The 20,741-nt window shown below is 38.7% G+C and overlaps 1 protein-coding gene across 2 annotated transcripts in view; it reads left to right on the plus strand.

The window, feature by feature from the left end:
• The first annotated feature begins 12,784 nt into the window (after positions 1–12,784).
• RICTOR (RPTOR independent companion of MTOR complex 2) overlaps positions 12,785–20,741 on the plus strand; it is a 126,079-nt gene continuing 118,122 nt past the window's right edge. For both annotated transcript variants that reach the window (XM_066378687.1, XM_066378696.1), the window contains exons 1-2: positions 12,785–12,842; positions 13,010–13,057. In XM_066378687.1, coding sequence (XP_066234784.1) covers positions 12,794–12,842; positions 13,010–13,057 — 97 coding nt within the window. In that variant the 5' untranslated portion in view covers positions 12,785–12,793. The remainder of the gene's footprint in view (positions 12,843–13,009; positions 13,058–20,741) is intronic.

Below are 20,741 nucleotides of genomic sequence, written 5' to 3' on the forward strand. Positions count from 1 at the left end.
TCTCTGATGTTGTCAGGAAAGGATCTTGCTCCAACATGGTCTTAACAACATCGTCATCAAGCAAAGATGGTCGCCCAGAATGTGGCTTATCAGAAAGGTTAAAATCACCTGTTTCAAATTTTTCGAACCATCTTCTGCATGTCTTATCAGAAACTGTACCTTTACCAAACACTTTCAACAAATTTCTACATGCTTCTGTAGCATTTCTTCCTTGTTGAAATTTGTATCAAATACAGTGGCGTAAATGAACTTTATCAGTAGCCATGGGTACACTATCGCTTCACACATAAGACTAACGTGAATCAACTTTGTTTTAGTTAATTTGCTACGTCAGTATGTATACATTAAGTGATAAAAATAGAGAGGCACACATGCGCCAAATAAACATGTGCTTATGTGTCGAAACTTGTTGTGATAGCAACTGAGGAATGAGTACACCTGCCAATGAGTTAACAGGGACAAAGCAGAAGTACCTGAAGTTCATAAGATATAAACGAACAGAACTTTCCAGTAGACCTGATATCTAACAATTCCTGCCTCTTCACTGGTAAAATTATAATTGAGTAAAACATAGGTCCATGTACACATATTTAGACTCATTTCCTAACTTACATCATACTTTCTATGTCAGTCTTCTTCCTTCGCTTCTTTGCTCCCTCTTGTCTGTTTTTGGAGACTGATTTATTTCTTCCTTTGTTGATTTTCTCAGTCTATTTCCACAAACCCCACCCCACTCCTGTGTGAGGTCTATATTTTATTGCTCTTCTTCAGGAGGTTATCCCTATATTTTTTAATGCATACTTCACAACGTCTAACAGCTTTTGTGAAAAGACTTTCCTTTCTACATTGACCTACCCTTGAACTTCTATCAAAATTGATTGAAAATGTAAATATAAATACAGTATATAGATAGATACAGATGAGCTCTTTATTTATGTTCAATTAATTTACATGTCTCTAAACTTACCCTGTTTTATCTGTAACTTTATTGTAAATATTAAAATTAGATAGTTTGGGTCTTTTGACTTTGTTTTTCTTCAATGTTGTTTTGGCTGTTCTTGGTTTTTTACCTTTCCACATAAACTTTAGAATTATTTTATTAGTACAGGTACCTACAAAGTAGCTTCTTGATTCTTTAAAGGGATCGGTCCATTTTATCTAAGCTGTTGAATTTATTGGCATTAAGCAGTTAATATTCCCTTTATAGCCTATAAATCTCTGTAGGTTCTATAGTAATGTCCCATCTTTTACTTTTGATGTTGGTGATTTGTACCATTTCTCTTTTTTCTTGATCACTGTGGCTAGAGCTTTATCAGTTGTTTATTTCAAAGAAACAGTTTCTGATTTTGTTTTATCTGCATGTTTTACAGTTCTTAGTTGACTTCTCTTTCTTGCTTTGGGTTTAATTTGCCATACTTTTCTTAGTACTTTAAGGTAGAAGTTTAAACTATTGATTGGGACCTTTCTTTTTTAAATGTAACAGTTTAATGCTATTCATTTTTCTACCTTAGCTCATAACAAAATTTCGGTATGTTATGTTTTCATTTTTATTTTATTCAAAATACATTTTAATTCATCATTTGACTTTCACTATATCCTATGGGGTATTAGAGTATGTTACTTGCTGTTTAATTTCTAAGTACATAGAAATTTTCTAGACTTCCTTCTGTTACTGATTTCTATTTTAATTTTGCTGTGACCCAATAACCTGCTTTATATGATTTCAATTTTTCCAAATTGTTAAAATTTGAAAAATAATTTAAAATTTTGTTTTATGATCCAGACTGTGGCCTAGCTTCATGAATATTTCATTCAAATTTGAAAATAGGAGTGTTCTTTTGTTGTTGAGTGGATTGTTCTGTAAATGTCAATTAGGAAAAGTAGTTCAAAGTCTTGTTCAGGTCTTCTATAAGCTGATTGGCTTTTTATTTGTTCTATTGATTTTTGAGAAAGGAGAGTTGAAGTCTTCAACTACAGTTGTATTTCTTTTTCGTTGAACTCAATCAGTTTTTGCTCCTTGTTTTTTTTGTCTCTCCTAATACCAGTACCATACTGTTTTAATTGTCTTAATTGCTGCAACTTTGTAATAAGTTTCAAAATCAGAGAGTATATAATTAATTTACTTTTAATATAATAATTGATACAAGAGGGCAGAAATATCCTATGTAGCTATTTGTTTAATCAACTCCTTAACTAATCATCATATACTTTGAACTATACTGTACTCTTTCATATATAATATGAGAACCTTATAGCAGTCCAATTTTATTATACATTTTACTTCTATAATATAAACCCCACAGTACATTATTGCCTTTGTTTTAAATGAGAAATTATCTTTAAAATATTTTTTATTAGGCCCTGGCCGGTTGGCTCAGCAGTAGAGCGTCGGCCTGGCGTGTGGGGGACCCGGGTTCGATTCCAGGCCAGGACACATAGGAGAAGCGCCCATTTGCTTCTCCACCCCCCCCCCCCTCCTTCCTCTCTGTCTCTCTCTTCCCCTCCCGCAACTGGGGCTCCATTGGAGCAAAAGATGGCCCGGGAGCTGGGGATGGCTCCTTGGCCTCTGCCCCAGGTGCTGGAGTGGCTCTGGTCACGGCAGAGTGACGCCCCAGAGGGGCAGAGCATGGCCCCCTGGTGGGCAGAGCTTCGCCCCTGGTGGGCGCGCCAGGTGGATCCTGGTCGGGCGCATGCGGGAGTCTGTCTGACTCTCTCTCCCCGTTTCCAGCTTCAGAAAAATACAAAAAAATATATATATATATATTATTAACTTATATATTAACTATAATATTTACCTACATATTAACCAAAGCATTCTTTGTCCTTCATGTGGATCGGAATGTCCATCTGGTATTATTTTCCTTAAGTCAGCAAGACTTCCTTTAACATTTATTATAGTACACATCTGGTCATGACAAATTATTTCAATTTTTTTTAAAATCTGAAAATATTTCTATTTCACTTTCTTCCTTGAAATTTGATTTTTCAAGACATATAATTCTAGATTATAGATATTTCTATCCTTCTTTACTTTAAAAGTGTCATTTAATTACATTTTGGCTTGCACTGTTTCTGACCAGAAGTCATCAGTGTTTCTTATTGTATTGTCTATAGTTAATTTGTCTTTTGTTTTCTTCTCTGATTATCTTTCTCTTCTTTAACTTTGGTATTTGGCAACTTGACTATTTTGTGCCTGAGAATGTTTTTCTTTATGTTTATCTTGCTTGTGATTCATTCAGCTTTTTGGATATGTGTTTTCATCAAATTTGAAACATTTTGGCCAGTACAGTCATACACTGCTTAATGATGGAAAAAAAATGGTCTGAGAAATAAGTTGTTGGGCAATTTCATTGTGTGAGTATCATAGTGTACTTACACAGACCTAGACAGTATAGCCTGCTACACACCTAGGCTATATGGTATAACCTAGTGCTCCTAGGCTATAGGTCTGTATAGAAAACAACACTAGATTAAATCAAGCACCAGAGAAAAATGATGCAATCAAGAGATGTGGTAAACATGAGATGAGGCTGCTACAGGTGTAACACGGCATACTGCTTTCCAGCAAAATATTTTTTCTAAGTAGAAAGAGTACACTCTAATGTAATGATAAAAATATAGTGCAGTCAATACATAAACCAGTCACATTATCATGATCAAGTCCTATGTCCTATAATTGTTCATGGTGTACTTTTATATACTGACAGTACTGTATGTTTATTTACACCAGCATCACTACAGAGATGTGAGTAATATGTTGCACTACAATGTTACAAAGGCTAGGACATCCCTAGGCAATAAGAAACTATGACATCCCTAGGCAATAAGAATTGTTCAGCTCTGTTGTAATTTTAGGGGACCATGTGCAGTCTGTCATTGACCAAAATGTCATTATGCAGTGAATGACTATATTGTTTCAATATATTTTTCTGTTCTAATCTCTCTCTCCACTTTTTTTCAGACTCCAATTACACCTATTTGATCTTTTTTATTTTTTACTTGGATCACTAAGTCTCTTTTTTTTCAGTCTTTTCCTTCTCATATTTTTTCTATTGGTCTATCTTCAAATTCACTGATCATTTTTCTTTTCTAATGTCCCATATGTTCTCTTCTGATGGATTCTTACATTATTAATATTGTATTCTTTATTTCTAGAACTTTCACTTGATTATTTTTACAGCATATATTTGTCTAGTCAGAGCTCCCATCTGTTCACTCATGTCCAATGTTCCTTTTAAATATTCAATCACATTTTAAGATTCTGCTAATTCCAGTGTCTGTGTTATCTCTAGTTCAATTTTATTGACTATTTTTTATCATGCCAATGTATCATATTTTCCTGAATTTTCAATTTAGAATGATTTTTGTACTATGCTGGACATTAGAAATGTGTTTGTGCCCTGGCCGGTTGGCTCAGCGGTAGAGCGTCGGCCTGGCGTGTGGGGGACCTGGGTTCGATTCCCGGCCAGGGCACATAAGAGAAGCGCCCATTTGCTTCTCCACCCCCTCCCCTCCTTCCTCTCTGTCTCTCTCTTCCCCTCCCGCAGCCAAGGCTCCATTGGAGCAAAGATGGCCCGGGCGCTGGGGATGGCTCCTTGGCCTCTGCCCCAGGCGCTAGAGTGGCTCTGGTCGCAGCAGAGCGACGCCCCGGAGGGGCAGAGCATTGCTCCCTGGTGAGCAGATCATCGCCCCTGGTGGGCGTGCTGGGTGGATCCCGGTCGGGCACATGTGGGAATCTGTCTCTCCCCGTTTCCAGCTTCAGAAAAATACAAAAATACAAAAAAAAAAAAAAAAAAAAAAAAAAGAAAGCAGGAGGGGGCCTGACCTGTGGTGGCGCAGTGGATAAAGCGTCGACCTGGAAATGCTGAGGTCGCCAGTTTGAAACCCTGGGCTTGCCTGGTCAAGGCACATATGGGAGTTGATGCTTCCAGCTCCTCCCCCCTTCTCCCTCTCTGTCTCTCTCTCCTCTGTCTCTCTCCTCTCTAAAAATGAATAAATAAAATAAAATAAAAAGAAATGGATACTGTTGCTTTCTTTTTAGTAAGTTTTATAGGGTTTTTTCCCCATTTGTGACTTAATGTTTTAGCTGATCAGCTCGATTCTGATAAGACTTAGTTTTAGGTTTTGTTTGGCTGTGTCTATAGTAGCCTTTATTTTAGGAATAGTGCAGCTTTTCACCTAAGTTATGACCTTTGCGGGGTCTCCAGCAACCCTTTTCTTAAATAATAGCCTTTTGGGGATCTGAATTGAATCCTCAGTGTTCACCAAAGTTTCTCTACTTGCTGGTTGGAACTCTAATGTCTCTTAGCAATTTGCAACTCTGGAATGTCCGTTCAGTCCATAGTGCCCAGTGGCCGTTCTCTGCCAGGCCTCACTGAGTCTCATGCTGTGGTGACACAGCTTCAAGGTTAGCTAAATTATCAAGAGGTGACATGTACAGGTTTCTGGAGTACAGAGTGGAGCTCCTACTCTGTACAGCTTCCTCTTCTCTGATATTCTCAAATTTCCCTTGGTTCATTCTGTGTGCATTTCAAGCTTTGTTTACTTCATCCAGTGAGACTGATGTTATCTGTTTGGTTTCCAGAGCTAGTGTTGTGTTTTGAAAGATGGCCTCAGGTAAAAGCCAGAGAGAATAAGGAGCTTATCTTGTTCCCTTTATCTCCAAGTAACAGTGCTATACTATTTATTGTCCAAAGCCTACAGTTGTTCATATATTTTTTCTAGACTAATAGTTGTTTATTGTGAGAAAGTAAATCTGATACCTGTTCTCCATCATGGATGAAATCAGAAATTTTTCATTTTAAAAATCATTTCATATATAAGCTCCTTTATATTCTTATCATCAGTACCTGAAGTTTATAAGATATAATTATATTTATTTTTTATTTTTACTACGGTAACTTTTTTCCTATGAGTTGGGTGATGTTTGAACATGAGTTTTTGTTTCATCTTAATTTGTGAAAAGCCTAGGACTTCTCTCCAAAAAGAATTTGCAATTGCTATCACCGGAAGCCAGGGGTCGCTACCAACCTGGGTCTACTTTGGTCTACTTCTAGGAACCTGGGCTTAATGCAGAAATCTCCTGTTCTGCTTTTCTACCTTCTGGCACTGGCTGAGTCTTCAGATGTCTGGTATGCTATTGGTATTTACAGCTCTGCTTTGCCAATCTTCTATTTGCTCACTTTTTCTTTACTTTTAGTGACTGTTTGTTTTTATGATTTTTTATGAAGGATTTTTATGATTTTTGGATGGATTTTGAATGTTTCTTTGCAATAAAGAAAAAGAAAGAAAAGGAAGGAAGGAAGGAAGGAAGGAAGGGAGGGAGGTAGGTAGGTAGGTAGGTAGGTAGGTCCTGGCCGGTTGCTCAGCGGATAGAGCATTGAACTGGTGTATGGACGTTGTGAGTTCAACTCTCAGTCAGGGCACAGAAGAGAAGCAACTATCTGCTTCTCTTCCCCTCCTTATCCCTCTTCTCTCCCTCCTCCCCTCCTACAGCCAGTGGCTCCATTGCTTTGAGCATCAACCCAGGTGCTGAGGATAGCTTGGTTGGTCCGAGTGTTAGCCACAGGTGCTAAAAATGGCTTGGTTGATTCAAGCATCATCCCCAGATGGGATTCCTGGGTGGATCCCGGTTGGGCTGCATGTGGGAATCTGCCTCACTATCTCTCCTCCTTTCACTTATAAAAAAGGATAATAAAGAAAGAAAAATTAAACTATTGATATTTATTTTACAGATGAAAAATGGAGCTGTCATTTGGTCAGTAGGTTAAATTAGCTTCAGTCATATAAGGTATCCTGAAGGAAGATTGGAAATTCTGAAGCTCAGAGGTGTTCACAACACTCTTTCAGAAATCCTTTTCACTTGAGCACAAAGCCGTATATTATGTTCAGGAAAGTGGATTTAAAGAGTTTATTTTAAAGTATCCCTCTCAAAATGAACATATCCTTGAAAAGAACTTTGCAAAAGAAATGCATGTATGTAATGAAAATAATGAAAGGTCAAGCACAAGATTTTAAAATATGAAAGATCAGATGCTTCTACTCTAATATTAGCACTTTATCAAAATCATTACACAAACACACACACACACACACACACATACACATACACACACAAGCACCGGTAATTTAACCAGACGTCACAATGTCAGCCAAATTTTTAAAAACTGAAATTAAGGTTATGTGAAATGAGTTTATGTACATTATTCTTTATTATTACTTAACTCTAAGTGTATTTTGTTCATTAAGATGTTAGCTAATGATGGTATAAAGCTATCTTATTAGCAAAATATTTAAAAATAATCATTCAGAATCTGAAGATTTTTTTTTCCAGTGATGTTAGAAGTCATGTAGTATTGAATCCATTACTTTCCAAATAGATTTCTTTTTAGTAACAGACAGGAAGGTATATATCAGGGGTGATAATGTGGCATTTTCTGCTATGCTAAAAAATGGCTGAAGAAAAAAACACAAAGAAAACAATTTGTTGACAAAACTTAAACGCAGTCACAGTAACTCTTTGAGTAGTACGAACGGTCATGTACGTCTTCACTCAAAGGATTAACAAAAAACTCACTACTCAAAGGGTTAATCAACCAAGATGGACCCAGGAAAAGAAAAAAAAAAAGCTGAAGATTTGAAGCAAAAGGTATTTGAACAAATAGGTATTATAGAAGCTTTGTTGTAGTTAGTTGGAAGCATAAACACTTCTTCACTTGTCTCAGCTTATGGTGTTTGCTAAATCCTGTTCAACAATGAAATACACAAATCACTACTTTTCTCCTGTGCCACCAAAGTTAAGATATACCAAGGAATGTGAATCGTTATCAGTAAACAGCTTCTTTAATAAAAGCAATGTTTTATGAAAAATCAATGAAGCAGTTGTTATAAATAAAATTTAAGAATTATGGATTCACAGAACAGAGATAGCACCGTATGTGATAATTTTATATAAGAAAGACCTTTATAACATGGTTTAATTTTCACACACTTTAAAAAGAGAAGGGGAATGACTAGGAAAATCTTTCATATCATGCAAATGTTTGATGTTCATTTTGTGGCAAACTTTTTTTTTAAGACTGTTGGCTTCCACTTTCATGTTTCCTATCAGATATTTTTTAAAATATTAATATTTCTGGTCAAAGGTGATAATAATAACCAAGTTATTACTTATCAAAAGAAACATATCACAGAGCATTTAGAAAAGAGATATCTGAAAATATTTCCACAGTTCTGTGATTTTTTTTCCCTAAAACAATTAAAAATATAAATATGTCACCTCTACATTTATACACTTAAAAATCTTGGAATCAGATTTTTCTGACCTGCTTAAAATTCTTTAGATCGAGTTTTAAAACCATTAGCTAAAAAATTTCTGAATGTTACACCTTTAATTGGCTATGACAACAAATTGTCATTAAGAGAGATGAACATTTATTAGCCAAATTACATTAAAAAAAACCTTTGTATACTGCCATGTGAAATTGAAAAACTAGTGTTATGATTTAGACACTGCAGCCAGTAGATTAATTTTTCCGTTTTTAATTTGTATTTAGTGAGGTTTCAGCTACTAAATCCCAACATCCAAATAAATTTTCTTAGAATTAGACCTTTGAGTTGCTGTATCACAAAATATTTTACAAGAAATTTAAAAAATAATGAAATATATTTAGCCCCATTGCTTTTACTTGTGCCATTAGTAACATAACATTAAAATTTAATTTTAACCATTTTTATTTCCTCTTTACATTTTATTTAATAATAATGTAAATATACTTGTATTGAAATATGTGGACAAATTTTTTAATCATATGCACAAAGAAACAATTTTGATAGGTCCATTTTTTAACAAATTATTATAATAAAATACATATAATTGTAGTGTAGCGTCACCAACAAAATTTCTCTAAAACATTTTCCTTAAGAAAATTACACAAGTAAAACTTTGTTTTAGGACAATAAAAATGGGGAAAAAAAGATTTTAAAAATCATTTAAAATTCTACCATCCAAAGATAATCACTGCTGAGATTTTAGTGCATACTGTTCCAGATTTTATTTTATAAATATATGTATCTTCTTCTTTTACAAACATAGGCTTTTCTTCATTTAAAACTGTGCTCATAGGGGGCCTTTATACCTAACAGAATTTTAAAAATGAAATTTAAAGAAGATTTTGTGACAAGTTAAAATTTAAGGGAACAATACTAAAAGACTACTTCTTGCTGTGACCAAGTCTGAATCTTCATAAACAACCTTGTGTAGGATTATACCATTTGTTGAATTTAGCTCATTGCCTATCATTTTAATAGCCTTTCTCCAGATGTTAAATCTGTGGTTTAACTATGAAGAGAAATCACCAAAAAAAGAGACTGATCAAATGTTATGGCTTTCAACTTGCTTTATCTTCACATGGCCTATGTAGTAAGGCAGATGGATAAAGGGAACTAAGATTTTAAGACTTTGTTTCTGGTCAGTGATACCACTTTATCTGAAATTGATAAAATTTGGTTTATAAACTAGAATTATTAACTGTGTACAATAGGACAAAAAATAGAAGCCAGAGAGTGACTATCAATGGAGTCATTATATCTTCTGAATCAAACAGTAATTCTTAGAAGTGTGGTTCTGGACCTAATCTCATATAACATTTTTTATCAATGACTAATACTATGAGAAAACCTTCATTCACAGAGCAAATGAAACCTAGTTGGGAAATGAAAACTAAGAAGAGGAAGTCACATTCTCAATGACCAGACTAGAATCAAAATGACTCGGAAAATTGGGGAAGTACTAAGAAGTAAACAAGATGAATAAGACACAGTGGTGAGCTAAAATAAAAAAGGAAGAAAAACAAGTTTCAAAGAGAGAAATGGCTAGTAATTAGTAAGGATAGAAGATAACAATGATTTTAACAAACTGGCTAGGATTGATAATGTAGTGCTATTGTTTTAAATGCAAGCCAACATTGTGAAATATATTCCTTACTAAAATTTACCTAAACTCCTGTTTTTTAGTTGAGTGTCATTTGCAAACACTAAGAAACAACTTTGTCTTTTATTATCAGAAATGCCATTTACCTTAAGAACAAATGTAGAGGACACAGCCATTCAAATGACTGAGACAGTAACAGAGAGAAAACTAGTTTCATTGTAAGATTGGAAAGAGATGGTTTATTTCTTCTGGAAGAGATGGAGTACTTGAATAATGATCTTTAAACAGAAACATACAGTTATAAAGATGAAAGGCTATTGAATTCAGGCTTTCCAGTAAACAATGTAAAAGTGGATCAATTGTATTCAACTTTTATAAAAGAGTAAAAGAGAAAATAAAGTTAAATTGTTTTAGGAAGGAATTTAGAATTAATAGGGCTAAGAAAAACAGTTGGAAAATTGGAACTATTTTAAGAATCTGGTAGAATTTACAAAGATAGATTTCAACTCTTTTAAAATGGTGAAATGTGGTAATACAAAGAGGGATGAAATACAACTTTTTTTATATATTTTTATTTATTTATTTAGTTTAGAGAGGAGAGACAGAAGGAGAGAGAGAAGGGGTGAGGAGCAGGAAGCATCAACTCCCATATGTGCCTTGACCAGGCAGGTCCAGGGTTTTGAACTGGCGACTTCAGTGTTTCCAGGTTGACGCTTTATCCACTGCACCACAACAGATCTGGCGAAATACAACATTTTTAATGTTCTAGCCAGACCATAAGTTTTGTGATTTTTGCCTTAGACTGTAGCTAGAATAAATCATTTGCACCAAGACTTAAAAGCTACAAAAAAAGGGAACAAGTCTGTTATTATTAAAATTATTGCTGGTGAAGTCAGGGGACATTTTAAATAAAGTACCCTAATTGTGTTGCATCCTTGAATCTAAGTATGATTCAGCATCAGATATCTGACTGCATATCAGGTCAGAAAAGGATCTGGAAAAAAAAAAAAAAAAAAAAAAAAAAGGATCTGGAATGTACAGAGGATGGTATTTTAAAGAAGGAGTGTCCATTTTTATTTTCCTGATGATATTACACCACTCTGCTTTTATTTTATTTTTAAATTTTACATATTGGTATATATTAATTATAGGACATTTTAAATTCACAGACAAACAAACAAGAACAAAAACTATATATGTAATTCCAATACTAAGGAAAAAAATCATTTAATACTTGGATATATATCTTCTCAGATTTTTTCTACCTACACAGATATATAAAATATTTTTAAAGTATACTTTTAATTTTTATGTACTTTAAAGGTTTATAAAAGTGGCAACTTTGTAACCTCTCACTTGATTTAATATCATGAACAGTATTTCCTACAAATAGACAAGATCTACATAATTTTTAAAAATGTCTACAATAATTAGCATAATTCCTACCTTTGGTCATTTAAGTGTTTCCAATTGCTCAGTACTATTAACGACTGCAATTAGTATCCCAATTACTGCTTTCTTTTTTTTTTTTAAGCAAGAAGAGCATTGAAAAAGATAAGTATTCCGGGCATTTACTTAACCAGCTGATTATATACTGAACATTTTGTACGGGACATGGTATTGACTGGACGCTGGGAAAGAGAGGTAGTTAAAGCAAGAACCCCACTGTCAACTAATACCGTCTTCAGAATTAAAACACAGAGCAGAGGACTAAGAGGCGACAAAGGTTGCAGGTTTGATCCCCAGTCACTGGGTACACACTAGAATCAACCAATAAATGCATGCAAAAGTGGGACAACAAATTAACGTTTCTCTCTTCTTTCCATCCCCCCTTCCACTTTTTCTAAAACCAGTATAAAAATAGTTTTTAAAAAAGTTAATCTAGTTTAAGAAAAAGCTGGTGGGTATACATACATTAATTAGTTAAAGCGGTTTCTGGAAATTAAACTCTCCAGCGTTAACAATTGTTAGGCTTGCACGTTGAAACTATTAGTCCACAACAACATTTACATTAGCCACAGACAAAAAACCAGGACACAGCCCTCAGCAAACTTCTGGGTTCCTGGCGGAGAGGAAACCCTCTCCCGGGCCTCCTAGTGTCCGTGGGCGGGGCCGACCCCACCCAACGACCACTCTGCACTCCAGCCAAACAGAACCTCCCTGACCACTTCCACTGGTGCTACCCCGGTCCCTCCCTCCGCCCCCCAATCAAACACGGGGCTGCTTAGCACGGCAGCAAGAGCAAGGGTGGTAAACAAACTTTGTTACGTGTTCATTTGGTTAGAGCAAAACGACTCTCAGAAGGGAACTGAGTTACGTTAACACCGTGAGCGGCGTTTTGTTTTTGTTTTAATAAAAGTCGTTTCAATTGACGAATGGGGGTGGGGGTGCGGGGAGCCGTCTCTCCCATCGCAGGGCTTTAAAGCAAGCAGGAGAATCATGCTGGATGGTTTCAGCAGGTGGCCAGCCGGACACATCCCGGCCTCCTCCCAGCCTGCCACGGCAGTGACCATCGCTTCCACGGTGGCCGGAAGGGAAGCATCCCCCACGCTGTAAACTCTTATCAATGGGATTCCCCTCGTGGGAAATGTCCCCTCCCGCAGACGGGCTCCTGGAGGGCCTGACGCGTCGCCGCAAGCTCGGGCTGCTGGAAGGGAGGACGCACGAGTCGCAAGTTTCACCCAGACCCGGGACCCGCACAGAGATCCCCGGGCACCCTCCGCGAAAGCGCCGCCACCCAACCCAGACCGCCGCGGAGGGGCGGGGAAGATGTTGCGGGGGGCGGGCTCGGCGCGCGGGGAGGGGAAGGGGTTCTCGCGCGATTGGGCGAGGTTTCCGGTGTTGTGACTGAAACCCGTCAATATGGCGGCGGTCGGCCGCGGCCGCTCGCTGAAGAACCTCCGAATACGAGGTAAGCCCGCCGCAGCCCTCATCCCCGACGCCCGGCGCCCGCCACCCCGGCCCCTGCCTCCCCCTGGCCCCTCACTGAGAGGGCACGCTGGGGCGCTGGCCGGAGCCGGGGTCGCCGCCGCCGGCCTGCCCGCGGGTCCTAACTGGGGCTGTGTCTGTTTCGCACAGGGCGGAATGACAGCGGCGAGGAGAACGTCCCGTTGGATCTGACCCGAGGTAACGCGGGCGCGAGCCCGGGCGGGGGCGCGGAGCTGGGGAGGGGCCGGGCGGACCGGCGGGGGCGCGGGAGCCGGAGCCCAGCCCGAGTCCGGGGCTGCCTCCCGGACCCATCCCCCTTCCCGGGGGCGCTGCGTCCCTCGCCCGAGCGCCTCTCCGGCCGCGCTCTGGGCTCCGCGGGGCCCCGGCCCCGAGGACGCGTGTTACCCCGGCCCCGGAGCGGGTGCAGCCGAGTCCTGGGGCGGCCGCAGGGAGGTGGACGCTGTGACTCGGGTTGCGGGAGGATGTCTGAGCAGGAACGACCACATCCTGCCGCTCGCAGCCCCCGCCGGGTCCTCGCCGCCCGCCCGCCCGTGTCCCGCGTGCCCACCGCCCTGCGGGTCGGCGGCGGCGGCGGGGACTCGGCCCCGAATCCGCGAGCGCCCGCGCCGCCCGGGGCTGATCCCGGCGCGCTGCCCGTCTCCCGAGCCCGCCCCCTCGCGCCGCAGGTTCATTGTTTACCTTCCGCGGCGGCCGTGGGTTTGTTTACACCTCGGCGCTGCGCGCGCGGCTCGTGGTGGGAAGGACGGGACCCGGCTCGTGGCCGCGTCTCTCTGCTCCGTCACGGTCCAGGGGTTTAGACGATTTGGTCTCGCTGAAGATTCGGTGGCTATGTCCACGGGTGTTTCCTCTTCCACGGTCCACGAGGTCTGGGCCGCTCGTAACGAAGACGTCTTATTTCACACTGGCCGTAGCTTACGTGCAGTGTAGTCTGGTTTAGCTATGCAGAATCGGTTTCTTTTTTGAGATCTGAAAAACACTTTGGGAAGTTAAAAAAAGTCCATGTAACCATACCATATGAAATTAAATCGTAACCTCTGCTGTACTTGACATACTACGTATTATCTTCTACAGTATTAGATACAGGCTCATTGTTGAGGCTTATCTCTGTGAAGCAGAGTGAGTTCTCTCATTTGTTTTGTTTTGTGTATCATACTGTAAGACGACTGTTTTAGAAACTGAGAGGCTAGTTTTCATTTAGCTACCAAGTTCAGGGACTTAGTTTTGGGTGAGTGAAGGTCCTTTTACAGGCAGAAGAATTTATAAAATGTAATACAAAAGTGCTTCAATTATAGAAATGACTAGTTATATCACTAAACTGGAACATTTTTTTCGGGAGATAGGGTTGGACATTAGTCTGAAAAGATGTAAGGCTTTTGACTTGTGTGATAGTTTAGAAACTTGGTTTTATGTGACACATGAAAAGTGGATATAAAATATATGTGGGAAAAGATTTTCTAGTAAACTTCCTAACAAAATAAGCAAAATTCCCACAGGGCTCAAAATTAGCATTTAAATTTTGTAACATATGTAGTTTATACTGATTAATTTATATACAAGAGTATATGTTTTAGATAGAGGTGAAAAGAGCATTTATTAGATTTTGAGTCTAGTTTGTGCATTAAAAACCGGCTTGTATGTGGTGCTAGAAAGAAGTTACAATTATGCTTTAATTGAAGTTGCTGAGGTCCTGTGTATAGTGGTTTCTCTGGTTGGCGTTTAAATTTTGGATTGTGAAAGAACTATGCACAATACAAATTTGATTTGATACCCTTGATTTACTTCAGTTTTACTCTGATACACAACTGTATACATTCACTGTTTAAAATACTATATTCCCTGAACATTCAGTAAACACTTATATGTCCATAGGGTTTTCCAGATAATAAAAAAGTGCTGTTTATGCTAGCTTTAACAAAACATACTTCAGTTTGTAAGGAAATGTACATAGCCAATTGAAACTGCAAAAGCTATAGACAACTAAGAGTGAAAGGTAATATGAGAACCTGATTCCTGAATCCTAAGGAAGTTGAGAATTAAAGTAATCTGAGTTAGATTCATTATATAGTGACACTATTGTTTAAAAAATTGCTATTCTGACAGACATTTCATTGTTAAAAGAAGGTTAGTTAAAAGAACTAACATAAGAAAGTTCACGAGGAATTAAACTTTACTAGTATTTAGAAAACTGTGGGGCACTGTGGGTTTCAGCGGAAGGGCAGCTGTTTGTGGATTGGATTACATACAGTGTTTTAGATAGAGTTTAGGTACCATATATATTTAATGGTAAGACAATATTAGCTCTTATTCTAATTTTTTATGTAACTTTTGAGAAAGTCATTGTGTAGATAGCTAACAAAATTCATTATAAAATAAAGGTCATGGTCATTTTAATTCCTTTAGAAAAAAGAGAGTAGACTGTAAAGTCAGTTCTGGATTGTAATCTCAGCTGTGATACTTAATAGGTGATTTGAGGCAAGTTATTTGCTTTAACTCCTGGTTTCTTCATCTCATAAAAAAAGGGAGATAACTTCAAAGGGTTATTAGAATGTGAGAAGTAAAAGACTAGTGCTTAATTAAATATTTTGTGAGTAATGTAAGTAAATGCTAGTTGCCTTCCTACACCATAAAATCAAAATTATATCACATTTAAAATATTTTAAATGATCGTTTTGACTGTTACAAACTTACTAGTAAGGAATTGTGATTTTGAAGTTTTCATATTTTTGAGACATATTAAATTGGATTTAATCTGTCTGAAATAGAGTTCTTGAGTACAACTGTAAAAAAGTAATGTGAAATTACCAATAAATTAGATCTAAGCAAAGAGCAATCTATTAATGAACTTAAGGTAAAATGTGGTATTTTACTTTACAGAACCTTAGAATTTTTCTTCCTGATTCCAGAAAATTTCCTAATAATAATTTGTTTAGCTTTGTAAGCTTTTAGAGGCCTAGGAGAGTTTTAAGATTCTTTGGTTTTAGTACTGGTATTAATGCTAATGTTAAAAATTGTTGATGGATTAATTTTGATATAGTTTAGGAACTTCATTGTAGTAGATCTTACAGTCAGCTTATTTGTAATTGTTGCTTTCAGTTTTGTCTGGACAACTACACTAATTTGTGAAAGTCCCTGATATTTGCTATTGATATCATTACGTAATCTCAGTTTTGCATGCCAAAATCTGTGTATTTTGAAACTTAAAGATTCTTTCACCTACGTCTACTGCAAGGATAGTCAATTTTTTATCAGTCCAGTTGTGCATTTCTTCCTGGTACTGAATAACTTGAAAAGACAGTATTTTTCCTGTGTAAGCCCTTCCTAGTATAATTTAATTACTGTGTTCACAGTGAATTCTGAGAACACGTTCACACTTATATTCAAGTTTAATTACTAGAATATGATTTACTTACAAGTATTAAGTTAGGTATTTTTTGATTATCCAACCCTTTACTTTCTGTTTAAGAATAAAAAAATTGACTGTCATAGTTGATATTTAATACTTGGAAAAGTAGGAAGGTTTTTTTATTTTATTTTTATTTTTCTGAGGCAAGAAGTGGGGAGCCAGAGAGACAGACTCCTGAATGTGCCCGACCAGGATCCACTTGGCAAGCCCACTAGGGGGCAATGCTCTGCCCATCTGGGGTGTTGCTCCATTGCAACTGGAGCCATTCTAGCACCTGAGGTGGAGGTCACGGATCCATTCTCTTCCCCTGTGTGCCCTGGCCAGGAATCGAACCCAGGACCTCCATACACTGGGCCGATGTTCTTACCACTGAGCCAACCAGCCAGGGCCAGAAGGTTTTTTTGAAGAATAATTTAAACACTAACTTTGTGTTTTTTGATTTCTTGTAGTGAGATTACTCATGTTGTTTAATTGCTCACTTTAGACAAAACAAACACTGACTGAATGCCTGTTGTATACTATATGCTGAATTACTTTCCAGAGGAATAAAGCTGAGGCTGAGGAAGATGTTACTCCCTTTTTAGGAGTTTACTGGAACAGACATAGTGTTTATAATATGGAACAATAAATTAAGTAATCATACTGTTTCAGGAACAAAAGTAGCCTGGAGGAGAGAATGATTAACTTATCTGCTGGGTAGAGGATCAGAGAAGGCTTCACAGAGGGGTTGATTGCTCTCAGAGGAACAGTCTAGGACAAAGGGGAAAGAAATGTGGGCTCTCAGGAAAATTTGCCACACCTTTGGGAAGGTAAAGTCTAAAGTCAGTATAAGAGGAGCTGCCTAGAAGGCCACTTATGTAATCTAGGAAGATAATGGGGGAGTTGGACAGGGTGCTGGAGACAAATAAAATCCACATAAGTTGCAATGGAGGAATCACCTAATTTGTACTTCAGCTTCTAGGCTGACTTTTGAATCCTGCTATCTGTGCAGAGAATTTTTATTTTTGTATTAGGAAGGTAGAAGCAGTTTAATTTTAATATGCATTCTCTTGTCTTTCCTTTGTATCTCACCCATACTTACTTTCTGTTTCTCTGAGTCAGAGACTAGAGAATCTCTGTTCCTTTCCAAGGCTGACCTGGAAAGGAATTTTGTGCTCCTAATATTTCCTTTAATACTCTCTGTAGCACTGAGATCTCTTGCTTCTTTACGTCTTCCTTCCTCTTGGCTCAGTTTCCTCATGTTCAGCAACATTTGTTGGTGAACTACAGATCATATGGATCAGGTACTGTACTGGGCGTGGGATGATGATGAGAGGTATGGAAAAATAAAGATTACAAAACAGTTGTTTTCTGTACTTTACAGACAGAATTGTTTGTCCTTACTCCACAGCTTTCTTCCTTAATCACTGTAGTCTTGCAAGCACAGCTCTCCCCCTCCACTGAGAATAGCGTCTTCAAGGATGATGGTAACCTCATGCAAAATTCATTGGCATTTTTAAGTTCCCTATCCTGTTAGTAGTACTGTATTTAAACATGTTTTCTCATTTCATTTTCAACAGCTCTTTGAGGTACTCTTATTATCCCTATTTTACAGTTGAGGAGACTAATTTATCATGCACTGTAGCCACTGGACTATTTGTTATTCTTGCAACTCTTTGCTCACTTGACTTCTGTGAAGTATTCTGGTTCTTTTCCTACCTCTTATGCTGCTGCTTCTCTTTACTGTCTGGTCTTTGCAGCTTATTTAAGCAAGTGAGCCCTAAAGTTTTGTTCTTGGTCTTTTCCTCTCTACTATTAGTGCTACTATTTCCCTGAGCAGCCTTTTCACTGATGGCTTCAAAAATCTGTATAATGAGAATGTTAGGATAACTTGATTTTTATTCAGACTTTTGCTTCTGAGCTTGCACAACATGTTAGCATCTGTGTCTCATAATCATCTCAAAGTTGTGATGTGTAAAGCATTGCACTCCATAGCATCCCTACTTTTCACTTTCTAGGTACAGCGACCATCCGCTGTTGTTCAGGGTAGAGGCTGACTGCTCAGCCTCTTTGTTCAGTTGCCAAGTTCCTCCAGTTTGCTTCTGAACTCTACTGAATCCAGTCTCTCCTTCTGTTCTCCTGTCATTTGTCTAGTTCACATCCTCATTGTCTCATTTGGATGATGGTAAAATCTTTTCTCTCACTTGTTTTTTTATTCCTCTGCTGTATAATTGCCAGGATTATTTCCCTGAAATCAAGATCTGATCCCCTTAAATAACAACATAAAACACACACACAAAGTCACACATTTTACAGGCCCTTTTTTACTCAACTGAATAGAGTCCAAATTTCTTAGCTTGGCATTGAAAGCCTTTTATGATTATTTCTTTTTTTTTTAATTTTTTTTTATTTACATTTTTTTTTTTTTTTTTTCATTTTTCTGAAGCTGGAAACGGGGAGAGACAGTCAGACAGACTCCCGCATGCGCCCGACCGGGATCCACCCGGCACGCCCACTAGGGGCTACGCTCTGCCCACCAGGGGGCGATAATCTGCCCATCCTGGGGGTCGCCATGTTGCGACCAGAGCCACTCTAGCGCCTGAGGCAGAGACCACAGAGCCATCCCCAGCGCCCGGGCCATCCTTGCTCCAATGGAGCCTTGGCTGCGGGAGGGGAAGAGAGAGACAGAGAGGAAAGCGCGGCGGAGGGGTGGAGAAGCAAATGGGCGCTTCTCCTGTGTGCCCTGGCCAGGAATCGAACCCGGGTCCTCCGCACGCTAGGCCGACGCTCTACCGCTGAGCCAACCGGCCAGGGCCTATGATTATTTCAAAATTTTCTTCTGTACTATCATAACTATACTGCTCTCAATCTGTCTGCCTCTCTGCATAGCTCACTTATGTAATACACTCTCTCACTGCTGTATATACAGTGCTTCCCAAAGGGGCTGGGGAGAGTTTGTTAGTCTGGAGTACCAACATTCCCTTCCCTCATCTTTCCCCTTGAAGATTGTGTTAGCCCCCTGGTTGAGAATCATTGTTTTAGTCAAAGATGACTTTGTTATTCCTTGCACAGTGGGTGCAGTTTCTATTTACTTGATCTTGCATAGGTTGCTTCCTCTGCCTAGAATTCCATTTGCAACATTATTTTATTTTATTACTTTTTTACAGGGACAGAAAGAGAGAGTCAGAGACAGGGATAGATAGGGACAGACAGACAGGAACGGAGAGAGATGAGAAGCATCAATCATCAGTTTTTCTTTGCGACACCTTAGTTGTTCATTGATTACTTTCTCATATGTGCCTTGACCACGGGCCTTCAGCAGACCAAGTGACCCCTTGCTCGAGCCAGCGACCTTGGGTCCAAGCTGGTGAACTTTTTGCTCAAGCCAGATGAGCCCGCGCTCAAGCTGGCGACCTCGGTGTCTCAAATCTGGGTCCTTCGCATCCCAGTCCGACGTTCTGTCCACTGCGCCACCGCCTGGTCAGGCCCATTTGCAACATTATTGAACTCATAGTGTTAAGGTCGAGGTCAACATGACACTTGTGGAAATCCTTCTTGATCGTCCCAGTGGGAATTCCTTGCCTCCTCCTTTATTCTTCCACATCTCTTGTTTATTCCTTTCTGAATATCACTTACCATTTTCAGTTTTGTCTACTTTTTCCTTCCCTGGATCTCCAACATCTTCCCCAGCATATATCACATAATAGTAACTAAATCATTTATTAAACGAGAATGGAGAGATTGGAAAAAGAGGTAGTAACGTATTATGGAGATTAGATGTAAAAAGGACATTAGGTGTAAAAGGACATTTTAAGTTTGCAGTTCTGAGAGACAGTGAAATTGATGGTTCTGTGAAATGGAGAAATCATTTGGGAAGGGTGATAGTGAGTCACTTGCTCTGAATTCAAGGCAATTGACTGTCAGAAATGTCTAAGAGGTAGCAAATACTGAAAGAAGTTTTAGTAGTTATTCTGAACTTGTGATGATTGTTTCCTGCGTAGGGCTTTGAGAGAGGGAGAAAGAGTAAAGATTTGTGTGTTAAGAGGAAAAACTGATGAAAGTCTATGTCATAGTGGAGGAATCAACGCGAGGAAAGGGGTCAAAAGAAGAGAAGAAAATTAGCAGGATACGATCTCTGTAGCCAAGTGGAGAGTGTAGGTTGACGGGACTGGGAGACTAGCATTGCAGTGGGGTCAAGAGAACTGAGTTAGGCTCTTTCTTAATCTGAGGATGATTTTGGGTTGTTTATTTAACCTCTCTAGGTATCAGTTTCCTAATCTCCAAAATACTGCTTTACATTTGTAGCACTTTCACTTTCTGTCTTTGTGATTCTCAGATATCACCATGTTTCTAGGGTATTAAGAGGTTAAAGAGAAAACATTTATAGGCCTGTTAAGTCACTGTGAGAGGTATTCCCATAAACAGTAATGAATACTTGTAGGAGTGTTGCTATTTCATGGCACTTTAAGTGTAAATTAT

The sequence above is a fragment of the Saccopteryx leptura genome, chromosome 1 (assembly GCF_036850995.1).
Source record: "Saccopteryx leptura isolate mSacLep1 chromosome 1, mSacLep1_pri_phased_curated, whole genome shotgun sequence".
NCBI lineage: Eukaryota > Metazoa > Chordata > Mammalia > Chiroptera > Emballonuridae > Saccopteryx > Saccopteryx leptura.